We start from the raw sequence: 12,980 nt of genomic DNA, 5'->3' as shown, positions 1-12,980 counted from the left end.
TTTTTGTGAAGGTAGTGCACCTTTAATCAACCAACTATTTAATCGTTCATGATGATTGTTTCTCATTTTTATTTTTTAAATCAGGAGGATGAGATTCTGATGACTGAGTGGGACCAAGAAGGTAAGTGCTTAAATTACTTAATGCCCTGGCGGTAAAGATGGAGAATCTATGCCATTGCCTTTTGTGTTTTGTACTTAGTGGGAGAGGGTCAGTGGGGTTATTACTGAATTCAGATTTTCCAATCTCTTAATTTCTTTTTAGAGCAAATTCAATGAAGCTACACCCCATGAGCAGAGCCTCATTAGACAGGAGTGTGGGTTGGCGATTTAGTGCTAAGTGTTATAGCCATATCTCTGACTGTTGTCCAGATCAGTGACAGGAGCAGAGACACTGTGAATTTTGTCATGGCTACTTGTGCCTTTGCACACTCTGAGGGAAGATTTCCTCTGAATCATGTGGGTAGTGTTCTTTATAAACAGACTTATCATTTTGCTGCAGCTGATGCACAGAATAAATCTTCCCCTCACCTTGATGTTTAGAACTGATGTTCAAACTGGGCACCATATAATATTAGAGATAAAAGACAACATTCACTGTGTGTCTCTGCTCCTGTCACTGGTGTGGGCACCAGTCAGAGACAGGGCTATAAGGCTCGAAGGGCCGAATGGCCTACTCCTGCTCCTATTTTTCTATGTTTCTATGTAACACTACAGCCCCAAATCTCCAACCCACACTCCTATCTAATGTGGCACAGTTACACTCATGCTATAATAATAATGAAAACCGATATACATGAATATGGCAGATCTGACGAAAGTGCTAGCCTGGTACTAAATAAAATAATCCAAGCCAATTTCATTTAAAATTAAGTATAGTCGATCAGGGGGTAGAGTTTCCGCTTTGGGCACAAACAGCAATCTGGGCACAAATTGTGCTCAAAATTGCACTAGTTTTCTGAAGTGAAGTTACGGTTCAAGTTTCTGCTCAGACTAATTTGCATAATCACAAATGTAAAATCTTCCATGAACCAGCACAATTGAACAGCGTTTTAGAATATAACTGGTTTTTTTCCCTTTAAAAAAATTCCTTGATATCTTTAAGAGTGGTAACGGTGCAGTTTTATTAATACAGCTGAAAATCACAAAAAAGCAAGCATTTTAATCAGAGTGTCTAGTTCACCGCCTTTGAGTAACCCAATTTTAAATAACTGAAAATGACTAAAAAACTCTACAGAATCATTTCATTAGTGTACAGTAGTCAGTTTGTTAGTAAATTAAATATTATTATAGCATGAGTGTAACTGTGCTTAAACTGTTACTCCATGCATATAAAAGTGTGTTTAAATCACAAGTCTGTGAGTATGTTTAACTCATTTCTATAGGATATGGTCAGGTGAAGGGAATGTCTGTGCGATGCAGTCTGAGATGGGGTGTGAGGTACAGTCTGAGGTGGGGTGTGTAGTACAGTCTGAGATAGGGTGTTGGTACAGTCTGAGATGGGGTGTGAAGTACAGTCTGAGATTGGGTGTACGGTACAGTTTGAGATGGGGTGTACGGTACAGTCTGAGATGGGGTGTACGGTACAGTCTGAGATGGGGTGTACGGTACAGTCTGAGATGGGGTGTATGGTACAGTCTGAGATAGGGTGTGCGGTACAGTCTGAGATGGGGTGTGTAGTACAGTCTGAGATAGGGTGTTGGTACAGTCTGAGATGGGGTGTGAAGTACAGTCTGAGATGAGATGTATGGTACAGTCTGAGACAGGGTGTGCGGTACAGTCTGAGATGGGGTGTGTAGTACAGTCTGAGATAGGGTGTGCAGTACAGTCTGAGATGGGGTGTGTAGTACAGCCTGAGATAGGGTGTTGGTACTGTAGTGTATGTACCTTTAAGAGCCCCTGTGTACTGTAATACTGGTAGTGACCACTCGGGTATATAAGCCTGTATAACGCCTTGTATCTTTTAGTTCACCTCCAGACTTTGTTCAGTAAACACCTGTTAAACCAACTCCTGCATTCCGTGTCTCCATTAACACACGGATACAACAGTGGCGACGAATTGGAAACGGACTTACCTGCAATTCGGCAGCGGGGCCGAGCAGTGAGTCGGAAGGCAGAGGCAAACAGAGACGGAGGGTGGAGCACTCGGGAGACGGCCGGCGCTGCAAAGCAGGTCGGCGTTCGGACCAAGCAGAGGGAGGGAAAAGTCCCAGAGAGTCTGGCGGGAACGAGTCTCCAACTATTAAAAATATCTGTGTAAATAAAAACCGTGGAGAACAGCGTTGTCAGCAGCGGCAGCGGTGGGAAAGCGCGGGAGGCGCCATTTTTACTCGGCAGGGAAGAAGGGAAAGCGCGGGAGGCGCCATTTTTGATTTTCAGGATGCCTAAGACTGGCAATATTACTGCTTTCGATAGTGATATAGAGGATTGGACCACATATGTGGAAAGAGTGGAGGTATATTGCACAGCAAATGAAGTAGAGGATGATGAAAAGGCATCGGTACTTCTAAATCTGATGGGCGCAAGGACATACGGGCTGTTACGAAACTTAATCACTCCAGCCAAACCGATGGACAAGAATTTTAAGGAGATTGTTGATACCCTACAGGAGCACTTAAACCCAACACCGCTGCTGATAGTGGAACGATTCAAATTCTTCAGGAGGAATCAGCACAAGAATGAAAGTAACGCTGATTACCTCACCGAATTAAGAAAGCTGTCAAAGCACTGCCAATTCGGGGCAGGACTGGCAGATTCTCTACGAGACAAATTCGTCTGCAGTCTCCTAAGTGAAGGAACACAGAAAAGGCTACTTTCTGAGAAAGATTTGACACTGGACAAGGCTTTCAGTGTGGCTGTATCATACGAAGCAGCAGCAAGAGGAGCTGCAGAGATACAGCAAAAGCCACAGGACTTCGGCACCCATGAAATGACACGGGGTTTCGAGAGATGTTATCGCTGCGGCAGATCCACCCATGACCAGAGGGACTGCTGGTTCAAGGACAAAGCATGCAGGCAATGCGGAAAGATGGGACACATTGCACGTGTATGCCGATCTGGAAACAAAAAATCCACTGACAGAAAAAAAATGAATAAGGAAAAGTACAGAAAGGTACAAATGATGACGGACAGTAGCTCCAAAGACCAGAAGAGCGATAGCGACTCCGGAAACAAGAGACTAAGCTGTCTCAAATTACATAATGTAATTGCCAAAGAAGATTACCAGACCATTTGGGTTACCCTCACGATAGCGGGGTCCCCAGTTAAAATGGAGCTAGATACAGGATCAGCTCTGACCGTCATAAGTTGACGGGATTACGAGCGGCTATTTCCGCATATACCTTTGAAAGACACATCCATTATCTTGAAGACATATACGGGGCAGAAAGTATACCCCAGAGGGAAAATAAAGTTGCCTGTTGTATACAACGGCAAGGAAATACAAAAGTTGTATTTATACGTTCTGCAAGATGGTGGTCCACCGTTGTTGGGACGTGAATGGATCAGGAAGATACGTTTAGACTGGCACTCCATTCAGGCACTGACGGTGACCAGTAAGAAAAAAAAAGATAATGACGTCATACCTAAACGATTAAAAGACATCTTGGCTAACGCCAAAGAAGTGTTTCAACAGGAACTAGGAACCTTGAAAGGCGTCACCGCCTCAATAAAAGTGGAAGATGCGGCAATTCCCAAGTTTTTTAAGGCAAGGCCGGTGCCATACGCAATTCGTCCAGCAGTCGAGGCAGAGCTGGAGAATTTGGAAAAAGCAGGTGTGTTATCCAAGGTAGATTGGAGCGAGTGGGCAACACCCATCGTCCCAGTCATGAAGAAAACGTTGAATAATGATAAATCTGAAGAACAGAGAAAAATTCGCATCTGTGGGGACTTCAAGGTGACCTCTTCCAAGGATAGAAGATATTTTCAGCTCACTATCCGGAGGGAAACGTTTCACCAAAATTGACTTGGCACAGGCATATCTACAGATGGAGGTTGAGGAGGCCTCTAAAAAGTATCTCACGATAAAGCACGGTGGCATAGTGGTTAGCACTGTTGCCTCACAGCGCCAGGGACCTGGGTTCGAATCCGGCCTTGGGCGACTGTCTGTGTGGAGTTTGCACATTCTCCCCGTGTTTGCGTGGGTTTACTCCGAGTGCTCCGGTTTCCTCCCACAGTCCAAAGATGTGCAGGTTAGGTTGATTGGCTATGATAAATTGATCCTTAGTGTTAGGGGGATTAAATACGTGGGGATAGGGTGGGATATGTGTTGGTGTAGGGGTTATGGGGATCGGGTGGGATATGTGTCGATGCAGGCTCGATGGGCCGAAATGGCCTCTATCTGCACTGTGGGGTTTCTGTGATTTCTGTGTTTCTGTGAACACACACAAAGGCCTGTACCAGTACAATCGACTGGTTTTCGGAGTAGCATCAGCTCCAGCTATCTGGCAAAGAGCTATGGAGCAAGTCCTGCAAGGGATTCCGGGGACTCAATGCTACCTAGACGACATCCTTGTAACAGGAGAAAACGACAACGAGCACCGTGCCAATTTGGAGCAGGTGCTCACTAGGCTGAGAGAACGGGGCCTACGAGCAAATCGCCCCAAGTGCGAATTTTTCCAGAAACAAATATCATATTGTGGCCATATAATTAACGAAGAAGGGTTGCATAAGTCACCTGAAAAAATTGAAGCGGTCATAAAAGCCCCAGCACCTGAAAAGTCTCACAATTAAGGTCATTCCTGGGATTGATAAATTACTATCATAAATTTTTACCGAACTTGTCAACTGTTCTGCACCCTCTTAACGCACTGCTACAAACGGGAGTAATTTGGAAATGGAGCGAAGACTGTAAACGTGCCTTCCATAAATGCAAAGGCTTGATCACGTCCAAGGAAGTGTTGGCTCATTACAACACATCACTGCCAATCAGACTGGTGTGCGATGCATCCCCTTACAGCGTAGGAGCGGTATTATCGCATAGACTCCCTGATGGCTCGGAGCGGCCGATAGCTTTTGCGTCACGCTCATTGAACTCAGCTGAGCGTAACTATGCCCAGATCGACAGGGAAGCATTCAGCCTGGTGTGGGGAGTGAAGAAATTCAACCATTACCTACACGGACAAAAATTTACCTTGTTGACTGACCATCAACCCCTCGTCTCCATATTCAACCCTAAAAAGGGCGTTCCCATTATGACAGCGCAAAGGCTACAGAGGTGGTCCCTTTTCCTAGGGGCACACCAATATGACATAGAATACAAAGGATCAAAACAGCATGGGAATGCTGACGGTTTATCGCGCCTACCGTTGCCAACGGTAGAAGAGGCACCTACAGTGGACCCAGTGGAGATGTTCCACTCAACCATAGTGGAATGTCTACCAGTAACAAATTCTACCATTGAAAAGGAAACGAGAAATGACCCGACTCTCTCACGAGTCTACGATTAAACGGTGAAGGGATGGCCAGCACATGGCGAACCACTGTTGCCAGCATTCTCGCAAAGAAGAGAACAGCTGTCAGTGTGCCGAGGAACCTTGATGTGTGGTTCCAGAGTGGTGATTCCACCCAAACTCCAGGATAAAGTGCTAAAGGAGCTTCACGAGGGGCATCTGGGTGGAGTGAAAATGAAGAACCTAGCCAGAGCGTTTGTGTGGTGGCCAGGTATCGATGGAGACATCGAGGAAATGACCAAGAGCTGTCTAGGATGCCAGAAGGTCCAAAACGTTCCACCACAAGCCCCTCTACATCCATGGGAGTGGCCCTTATCTCCATGGCAAAGGGTACATATCGACTTTGCTGGTCCATTTATGGACTCAATGTTCTTAATCGCGGTTGATGCACACTCCAAGTGGCCGGAGGTAATAAAGATATCCTCCACCACCACGGAAAAAACCATCACAGTATTAAGGACCATATTTGCCAGGAATGGGCTGCCTGAACAGATCTGTTCTGATAATGGACCGCAATTTGTGTCCGAAGAATTCAGGAAGTTCTTAAAAAACAATGGGGTTAAGCACTACACGTCCGCCCCATACCATCCCGCCACCAATGGATTAGCTGAAAGGTTTGTCCAGACCTTCAAGAAGGCCATAAACGCCATGGGTAATGAAGACATAAATCTACAACATAAGGTAGATAACTTCTTGTTTGCATACAGGAATGCAACACATGTGGTTACAAACCAAACTCCCGCCATGATGTTTTTCAATAGAAGACTAAGATGCCGGCTGGATTTGATCAAGCCAAACATCAGAAGGGACGTAGAGAACCGGCAATTTCAAGGCATGAATGAAAGGCCAACTAGAACCTTCCAGATAGGTCAACAAGTTTTGGCCCAGGACTACCGTACCGAGAAATGGCAGCCTGGAACTATTTGCACACGACTAGGACCGCTGATGTATACCGTGGACATTGGTGAAAGCATAATAAGGCGCCATGCTGACCAGATCTTAGAGTCATCCGAAAAGGGACAACCTACACCACAACTCTATACGCCTAATGATGAAGCAGAGATACCCATAGTATCTACCTCCGATCCGGTGATACTGGAACCAGATGAACCCGACACTGGCATTCAAGCCGAATCGACCTTGCCAAAAGAACCTACTACACCACCGAAAACTACTACACCACCGAGGCGTTATCCGGACCGAGTCAGGAAGCCTCCAGAGAGACTGACTTATAATTGATTAACTGCAGCAAATGTGTAGATTATTGTTCTTGTAAACATGTTAATTAATGATTACTTAAAATGTTATGTACTAATTATCTAAAAGGGGAGGAATTGTAGTGTATGTACCTTTAAGAGCCCCTGTGTACTATAATACCGGTAGTGACCACTCGGGTATATAAGCCTGTATAGCGTCTTGTATCTTTTAGTTCACCTCCAGACTTTGTTCAGTAAACACCTGTTAAACCAACTCCTGCATTCCGTGTCTCCATTAACACACGGATACAACAGGTACAGTCTGAGATGGGGTGTGAAGTACAGTCTGAGATGGGATGTGCGATACAGTCTGAGATGGGGTGTGAGGTACAGTCTGAGATGGGGTGTGTAGTACAGTCTGAGACAGGGTGTTGGTACAGTCTGAGATGGGGTGTGAAGTACAGTCTGAGGTGGGATGTGCGATGCAGTCTGAGATGGGGTGTGAGGTACAGTCTGAGATGGGGTGTGTAGTACAGTCTGAGATAGGGTGTTGGTACAGTCTGAGATGGGGTGTGAAGTACAGTCTGAGATGGGGTGTACGGTACAGTCTGAGATAGGGTGTGCGATACAGTCTGAGATGGGGTGTACGGTACAGTCTGAGATGAGGTGTACGGTACAGTCTGAGATGGGGTGTACGGTACAGTCTGAGATGAGGTGTACGGTACAGTCTGAGATGGGGTGTATGGGGTACAGTCTGAGATGGGGTGCACGGTACAGTCTGAGATGGGGTGTACGGTACAGTCTGAGATGGGGTGTACGGTACAGTCTGAGATGGGGTGTGCGGTACAGTCTGAGATGGGGTGTACGGTACAGTCTGAGATGGGGTGTATGGTACAGTCTGAGATGGGTTGTGCAGTACAGTCTGAGATGGGGTGTATGGTACAGTCTGAGATGGGATGTACGGTACAGTCTCAGATGGGGTGTGAGGTACAGTCTGAGATGGGGTGTTGGTACTGTTTGAGATGAGGTGCATACATGTATGACAGTCTGTGAGAATTATATATTGTGGTACAGTCTGTATTAAGCCGCATGCTGTGTTGTGCAGTCTAGGATGCTCTATACAGTCTTCTTGAACTCTTTACTTAAACCTGCTTTTGCTTTTTAGTTACAGATGCTCAGTGCTAAGCCAGTCTCCTTACTGCTCGAACCACATTCCTAGATGTGCCTTGTAACTGCCAGCATGCCTAAAAGAAGTAAAGACATAGAATTAGTCCATCTCGTTCGTGATGTGCCGCTGACTCCCAGAAGCTCCACCCCGAACTCCCAGTGTGCTTTAGATTTGCCCAATGTACCCAGCTACCGCCCTTCCACTTCTCGGCTACCTCCACTTAGCCCTAGGAAACAAACATCTGGGGTCATAAACCCCAACTTCCTGACCGAGGAGTGGTCTCCATTACGTCGTATAGGTGAACATAATCTGCACTATGTTTGGTGATTGCTTTACGTTTTGTATTTTGCATATCAGCTTGTTTGGTTCCGTGTGTATGTCTGTCATTGTCTACCTTGAGTCTGGTATGTTTATAACTTCAATCTCGTTTGTGGTATGCAGTTATGGTCAATGTCTTAGATGCTTTCACAAAACAATCTTCGAACTTTCTGGATCCAGCCAGTGACCCTTTACTAACCTCCTTAGATTTCCCTGAGACCTGAAGCTATTTGTTCACACAATGGCATAGCATCCACCTCTGATTTTTCTTGAGGGATTATAAGATTCCATGTACACGGGACAAGATTTATAAAAGCAGATTTAAATGGGAACATAGACACAGGAGGAGGCCATGCAGCCCCTCGAGTCTGTTCCGCCATTCAATTAGATCATGGCTGATCTGTATCGTAACGCCATCTGTCTGCCTTGGTTCCGTATCCCTTAATACCCTTGGCTAACAAAAGTCTACCAATCTCAATTTAGTAATTTTCAATTGACCCCCCAGCCTCAACAACTTTTTGGGGGAGAGCATTCCAGATTTCCAGACTTCCTTTATGTGAAGAAGTGCTTCCTGACGTCACCCCTGAACAGCCTAGCTCTAATTTTAAGGTTATGCCCCCTGGCTCTGGACTTCCCCACCAGAGGAAATCATTTCTCTCTATCTACCCTATCAAGTCCTTTAGTCATCTTAACCACCTCAATTAGATCACCTCTTAATCTTCTATATTCAAGGGAGTACAAGCCTAGTCTTTGCAACCGGCCCTCGTAATTTAACCCTTTTAGCCCCTGAGAAATCTCAGCAAAATTGTGACTCAACCCATTTAGATAAATGTCTATACATCATGGATTTACTATGATTTTATGACATCACAAATATAACACTATAATAAATAAGAAGCACACTTGGATGATATCATAGCAGGAGGTCTTTATTTGCTGAGAAACAGAGGTTGGATGTTATCGATTTAGTGAGTGATTGGTGCTTTACCATCTCACTCTGCCCTGGCACCAGAACTCGAAGTTCATTAAGTTCACTTCACCTTCCACTTCTTTCTTCCAGCATTTGATCAAAGTATTTACTTCACAACCGTCTCACTTTGCTTTGATAAACAAAACAAGAACAAAATACTGCGGATGCTGGAAATCTAAAATAAAAACCGAAAATTCTGGAAATACTCAACAGGTCGGGGAGCATCTGTGGAGAGAGAAACAGTGTTAATGGCCCAAAATTTAGGGGGAGGGTGCGCGGGAGGACGAAAACAGCCGAAGAACCTGGCTAGGCCAGGGGCGCAGAGGTCTTGCCGAATTTAATGGCAGGACTTCGTTATCATTTTTTGGTCCCATTTTCTGTCCAGCAGCCGGACAAACTTGACAGCCTGGCCAGCGGGAGGGAAAACCAGCGGCAGGAGGCCACAGCCGGGGACGGAACCCAGCAACCGGTAGGGGGGAAGGTTGATGTGGGGGGGAGGGGGAAGGCTGCGATGTGGGGGGGAGGGGGAAGGCTGCGATGTGGGGGGGGATGGAGAGGCTGCGATGTTGGGGGTGGGGGGGAGAGAGGCTGCGATGTGGGGGGGGGAGAGGCTGCGATGTGGGTGTGGGGGGGAGAGAAGCTGTGATCGGCAGAGGGGAGGCTGGAGGTTTGCTTGAGGGGCCGGGGGTAGCACTTTTGCTTCTCCTGGCCCACAAGGAGTGCTGGAAAAGGCACTTACCTTGGGGTGCCCTTTCACTGCCACATTTCCCGACCCCTGTGAAATCCGTGCAGCAGCAGTGAATATTAAATTGGGCTCCCAATTGCACTGTGGGAGCCCGATTTAAATATGTTAATGAAGTATCGCACCTCTCCACGGTGGGACACTCAGATGCCCCGATATTTGCCACCTTAAAAAAAAAGGCGGTGGGTGCTTGCATGCCGTGTTGAGGACATGTTCCTCATATGTAAGTCTTTAACCACCCCAGCCCCCGACCCTCTCCCGCCCGTCGTGGGGAGGTTAATATTGAGGCCAATGTTTCAGCTCGGTGACCTATCCTGAGAGCTGGAAGATGTTACAGATGAGCAGCTTTTAAGCAAATACAGAGCCAGGGAAAAGTGGGGGGGTGGGGGGCGCAGGGCCAGGAAATCACCCAAGGGGAAGGTCTGTGATAGGGTGATGGGCAGGAGTGATTAACTGACTAAGAGGAAGATGGTGTAAGGCAAAAGGGGGTGATAATGAGACAAGTAAAGAAACACTAAGGGAATCAAGGGATAGGGTGGGTAGAAGATCAGCCATGATCTTATTGAATGGCAGAGCAGGCTAGAGGGGCCATATGGCCTACTCCTGCTCCTATTTCTGATGTTCTTATGTTCTTAAAAGAGGGGTCCAGTGGAGGTGGAAATGGTTACAGCAGAATAGCAAAGTGGGAGGGAAGCAGGAAAATCTGGCAAAGAGGAGAAGGCTCCCATGGCTCATGAATGTGGCAAAAGAAAGGCAGGTAGACCCCAGGGGTGCAGACCACACCGCTGGCTGTGTACTGATAGGGGATGCCCGCCCCAAGCACCAGCCCACACCTCCTTCGCTTCCAGCGGCTCTGGTACAGCTATCCTCCATTGCCAGTGCCTGCTGTCTGAGAGAAAATGTGAGCGGTGGTTAAGATCTAAAGTTGTTTTGATTCCAGACTGGTTTGTTTGCGCCAAACCTCACTGTGTTCTGGCACTGCTCCAGCTGCTTTAATGCATTGCCAGCTCAGAGCGCACCTGTCTCTGAGGTTATATCAGCAGTGCAACTCTTTCCTTCCCTGTGAATCTTTAGTGTAGTCTCTGCCTGTCACTCTAATCCCTTTGCCTTTTGGGCTAGATTTGTAAAGGGAATGTTGTGGAGAGGTGTAATGGTCCATCTTGATAAAAAAGACAATACTGATCAACTTACTTCAGATCCTAGCTGAATCTGGGCTGTCGGCAGGGAACACATTGCAATAACAGCTATTCACTACTGGAAATGACAGTACGATTCATCTTTAAGAGGCCTCCCTGAAATTCAACTGGGAAAAAAAGGAATATGTCAACTAATGAGCAGCATCTGATTCCATTCTATCAATGCTGAGTAGAGCAAGGCATCAAACTCAAAGCTTAAAACCGTGAGTTATTAATATGCACCAAAATGCAAGGGGATTAAGGAGCTTGATATTTGCCTAAAATGTGTCAAATGCAAATTCATATACATTTATTGGGCACACACTATTTAAAACAAACCCGTGTATGAAGGTGAGATTTTCCTCCTCTTGGACTGTATTGAAGTTAGCAGCCTATAACTTGGGGTTTCGCTGACCAGCAGAGCAGGACATTTCAGAATTCCCTGCTGCACAGCACTTAGCACATGGGAGGAGGAACCTGAAGGACAGTGAGAGCATTTTCAAATGGATTTTATGCAGCAGTGAGCTTCTCTTAATGGTTTTCTATTCAAAACTAAAATAATGAGCTATCATGCGAAACTACAAAAAGCATAAGGAGAATATGGGTGAAAAATTCACGCGATCATTTTGGGTCGCTAACATCACCTGGGCGCTAAATTTAGCACCCGGCGAAAATAGCGCCAGCGATCAGTGAATTCAGTTTTAGCGCCCCAAGAGGGAGGTGGAGCGCTAATTCAAGCACTCCATTTCCTTCTTGGAGCACTAACCCCGAATATCGGGGAGGTGCATTCTGCAGCGCTACGCACGGTGCGACGTAACGCTGCCACATGGAAGGGCTTTTCCCCTCATTAAAGGGGAGGGCCCAAGCCCACAACTCTGCGGGGCTCTACCTGGACCACCGGGGAGTGGGGTGCCATGCCAGCAGCCCGGCACATGAGCAGTGTCAGGCTGCCAGATCGCGGCACGGGCCCTGCGTTCAAAGAGGTAACGAGCCGCGACAAGTAAGTCAGCCGAGTTATTTTTTTCCCCGCCCGCCACCTCCCCTTTACTTATCGCCCGTGAGCCTCCAGCCGCTCTGTTCCTGCCCCCTGAATTGATGCTGTCATTGCCTGGCGCAGATTCAGGGGGCACGGGCCAATTTGGCAGGCGGGGTGAAAACAGGCCACTCACGGTAATGACATCGCCATCGCCTGCAGAGCGGGGCGCTATCGGTTACCACCGTCGCTAAACTCCCGCTGAATTTAGCGGGAGTCGTTCGTGGCAATGCGCCCGGGCGAAAAGTCGTTTGCACCCGGGGACGCTAACGAGAGGCTCAAATGCACTGAATTTCTAGCCCTATGTGTCTTAGACATGGAGTTCTTAAAGTAAATAATAGTCAAAGAGAGATTACCACAGGAACCTCCCAGATGTCTTCTGAAGTGGAGAGGTCTGTCCCTGGGTAAGTATTGGCTTAGAAACCCACCAGAAGTTTGTAGTGTAATTATAATACACTGTAATTATAATACAGTTCAGTTCTCCAATGCCACACTCACAGGATAAATTATCCTCACTGATGTATCGTCTTTGTATGATAACCTGAAGCAGTGTTGTGTATGTGGTGACATCAAATAAACATGTAGAGCTCTGGGAGGGGAGTGAATATTCTTACGTGGAGTGGGGTTTGGGCGGGTGCTCAATGCTTTCAACTCTATCTTATCCGCCTCTTTACTTTGTTAGGTCCTTTTGCTACCTCACGGCCCTCAGTCAACATCGAAAATGTGGATTCTGAAGGGGATTCCTTAATATCCGGGCATTGCAGGTTGCCACCAATTCAGTCACCCTCTTCACCACACAAGAGCCGGACACTTAAAGTACCTGGTGTCCCCAAGTCAGCACGAAGGTATGAGCACAAACTAAGGTCAGTGAGTATTAGGAAATGGATGCAGTAGTTGTAAAGGTAGCTAGGCTGCACTGGTGGGAGCACTT

At 46.7% G+C, this 12,980-nt stretch overlaps 1 protein-coding gene across 35 annotated transcripts in view; it reads left to right on the top strand.

The window, feature by feature from the left end:
* LOC147116285 (cyclic nucleotide-gated channel beta-1-like) overlaps window positions 1-12,980 on the top strand; it is a 441,619-nt gene that overhangs the window by 218,579 nt on the left and 210,060 nt on the right. For 34 of the 35 annotated variants that reach the window (XM_085991081.1, XM_085991080.1, XM_085991082.1 and 31 more), the window contains 2 exons: window positions 85-121; window positions 12,732-12,894. In XM_085991081.1, the coding sequence (XP_085847207.1) occupies window positions 85-121; window positions 12,732-12,894 (200 nt within the window). Of the gene's footprint in view, window positions 1-84; window positions 122-7,808; window positions 8,110-12,731; window positions 12,895-12,980 lie in introns of those variants that run through there. The other variant, XM_085991115.1, reaches the window with a different exon arrangement.

The sequence above is a fragment of the Somniosus microcephalus genome, chromosome 6, assembly GCF_052327205.1.
Source record: "Somniosus microcephalus isolate GS21.2 chromosome 6, FLI_Smic_1.0, whole genome shotgun sequence".
NCBI classification, from domain to species: Eukaryota; Metazoa; Chordata; class Chondrichthyes; order Squaliformes; family Somniosidae; genus Somniosus; species Somniosus microcephalus.
Note: the sequence above shows the minus strand (reverse complement) of the source record. Positions and strands in the feature narration are given on the sequence as shown.